Below are 3186 nucleotides of genomic sequence, written 5' to 3'. Positions count from 1 at the left end.
CTTGGATTCTCGTTGATCGCCAACTCATCTTTGGTGTGTAGTTTGTCTTTTCTTTTCATTGATTTTTCCAGCTGTTATATTTCTCTTACACTTTGTTCTTTATTCTGTAATAGGTCAAACATGTCTATTAGGATTTGGTTCTTGACTCAACAATTTGTGATGAGACAGAATTTACCTGAATACAATCATATCCCTTTTGTTCATTACCTCCACTGTCGTCGTTGCAGAACTCGAGTTGCNGTGATTTTATTTATCGTCTAATAAGGGCATATATGCAGGTTTAGTGTTGAAGTAGCAGAGGACGAGCGATATCATCGAGGAATAGATGACATGACCCTAGCCGAGACTTACTGTGTCCAATGTAGAAACCTGCTCGGGTGGAAAATTGTAAGATACTAGTAATATTAAAGATCATTTGAGTTTCATGATAACAAGACGATTTTGTTGCTCTTTTTCTTTCCCTCTTAAATTACTGAATTTATGATTTCTCCAGATTGCAATCTCCCAACCGTCTAGGAGTCATATAGTAGGAGGATTCATCATGAGATTGTAAGTTTCTAATTACGAATTTGCAGATTGAAACCGTCTGTTCATGTACATATATGGACTGACTTGTAAGGTGTTAATTCAAACTGAGTATTTTGTGGCAGGAACGAGATTATTTGCTGGAACAATGTACTGTTGTTGGATTTACTCTTTGGAGGCAATAATGAACAGGCTCCTAATGATCAAGATGGAGGTGCAGATGAAGAACAGGATAATGATCAAAATGGAGGTGCTAATGAACTGGTTCCTAATGAATAAGATTTAGGCTCTAATAAGCAAAATGTTGATCAAGATGGAGACGCTAATGAACAAAATTTAGGCACTAATGGGGAAAATGCTAATCAGGATGAAAATGGAGGCATTAATGGACAAGTTCCTAATCAAGATGTAGATATTGTTGAGGGAATGGGCAATATTGATCTAAATGCAAACATTTGAATCAACTATTGATGAAAAATGCATAGCCTACTTCCTTTTTTTTTTTTTTTTTTTGGTTTATGGATTACAGTACATATTGATTTTGGAGAAAAGCAATTGACATTTGACATGTTTGAGCTCGAGTGCTTCCCTTCTTTATAGAGTATATGTTTATCTTTTAATTTCTTGACTACAATCTTTTAATCGTCTTTGTTTCAACTAGTGTAGTTGCTTGACAGTGAAATCTAATTAAAATGTGAATGACTATTTGTTTCAATGGAGGGATATGGGTGGTAAGTTTGGTAAAGGCCTCTCTCTACACACTCTATAAGATATACATATATATATAGGAACGTGCGTTGCACGTTTGTCCCCTATTACTATAAAAAATTTGTAGCCAGTATAAAATCCTCAGTTGTAAATTTAAAATTATATATTCATCCACATGTACATAATTTTTCTCAGACTGTATACATACTTGTTAAAGGAGTAGATATTATGTCCCGATATCTTGAATTTGTAAACAAAGGATTCATTACTATAATCGAAATGCTAGATTCTCTAATTTAAGTCAAGAAAAATGACAATAGAAAAAGGAAGTAGATGATGTGCGTGCAGTGTTGGCTGATAGAGGATATTCTCCATATCAAGATTTGATCCCTTAAGATCTTAAAGATAATTGTTGTAATCTAAAATATTTTTTTCTTCTTTTTAGTAAAATATATGATTTTATAGAATCCCAGATTTCATGGGATCTAGGTGATTCAATCTCTCATGTATATAAAGCCTTGTATATGACATAGAAAGAGATGAATAAAATTATTCAACTATCTTATTCCACATGCAGTAGAAAAGATTCTTCGTTCTCTAACACCTAAATTTGATTATGTGGTGTGTGCTATTGAGGAGTCTAAAGATTTAGACTCTATGACGGTAGAACAATTGGAAGGTTCTTTACTATCCCACGAAGAGAAAATGAAAAGGAGAAAAGAAGAGCCACTAGAGCAACTTCTTAAAACTCAGGCATCCTTCAAAGGATTTGAAGGTGAGAAAAGTTACAAAGGAAATGGACAATGGCGAGGCCGTGGAAGACGAAGAAGTTATACCAATAACTTTAACAATGAAGATAAAGGTCACCGGTCATTCAGAGGTCTTGGCCGTGGTTAACGAGGAGGAAGAGGACGTGGAGCCTATCAAGGTACAAATGAAATGAGGTATGACAAATCTAAAATTTAGTGTTATAACTGTCATAAAATTGGACATTACTCTTGGGAATGTCGTAGTAATGTTGAAGAGACAGTTAATCTTGTTGACAACAACAAAGACAATGATGAGTCAACTTTGTTATTAGCACTCAAAGAAGATACAAATGATTGCAGTTCATGGTATCTTGACAATGGAGCAAGTAATCATATGTGTGGCCACAAAGATAAGTTTGTGGAGATAAAGAAGACGGTGAAAGGTAATGTGTCTTTTGGAGATACCTCAAAGATCCAAATTGAAGGAATAGGTACGATTCTGATATCCTGTAAAGATGGTGGCCATAAATTGATTAATAAATTATTACTCCCTCCGTTTCACAAAGAATAACCTCCTTTCCTTTTTAGTCAGTTTCAAAAAAAATGACCTCTTTCCTTTTTTGGTAACATTTTACTTTTTGCTTTCCACGTGGCATGTTTAAGACCACAAGATTAAGGGCAATTTTGTACATTTGACATAACTTTAATTTAGGACCACAAGATTCAAAAGTCTTCTTTAATTTCTTAAACTTCGTGTCAAGTCAAACCAGACCAATCTTTTTGAAACGGAGGGAGTATTTGCCAAAATTGAAAAGTAATATTATGAGTTTGGGTCAACTTCTTGAAAAAGGATATGATATTCATATGAAAAATATGCATCTTTGGCTTAGGGATTCAAGTAACAACTTAATTGCTAAAGTTCATATGGCAAAAAATAGGTTGTTCCCTTTGAATCTTAAAACCATCGATGCAAAGTGTTTGAAGGCCAATGTGCAAGATGACTCATGGTGTTGGCATATGAGATTTGGGCACTTGAAATTTGAAGCGCTCAAATCAATGCGAGACAAGAACATGGTTGATGGGATACCGTCAATCAACCATCCAAATCAATTGTGTGAAGCTTGTCTTCTTGGAAAACATGCAAGGAGAAGTTTTCCAAAGGAGACTACATCAAGAACAAGTAAGCCACTCCAACTTGTACACA

General features: G+C 34.7%; 1 protein-coding gene across 1 annotated transcript; it reads left to right on the top strand.

Annotated features, from left to right (window-relative positions):
* Positions 1–278: 278 nt before the first annotated feature.
* LOC125849799 (uncharacterized) lies at positions 279–984 on the top strand (the record flags this gene model as incomplete). The annotated part of the gene is made up of 4 exons (XM_049529771.1): positions 279–387; positions 494–549; positions 651–775; positions 845–984. Coding segments are annotated over 4 exons (430 nt in total), but the record flags the coding sequence as incomplete, so codon positions are not given.
* Between the last annotated feature and the right edge of the window lie 2202 nt (positions 985–3186).

Source organism: Solanum stenotomum, unplaced genomic scaffold, assembly GCF_019186545.1.
Source record: "Solanum stenotomum isolate F172 unplaced genomic scaffold, ASM1918654v1 scaffold10856, whole genome shotgun sequence".
NCBI classification, from domain to species: Eukaryota; Viridiplantae; Streptophyta; class Magnoliopsida; order Solanales; family Solanaceae; genus Solanum; species Solanum stenotomum.
This window is presented reverse-complemented; position numbering and strand designations above follow the sequence as displayed.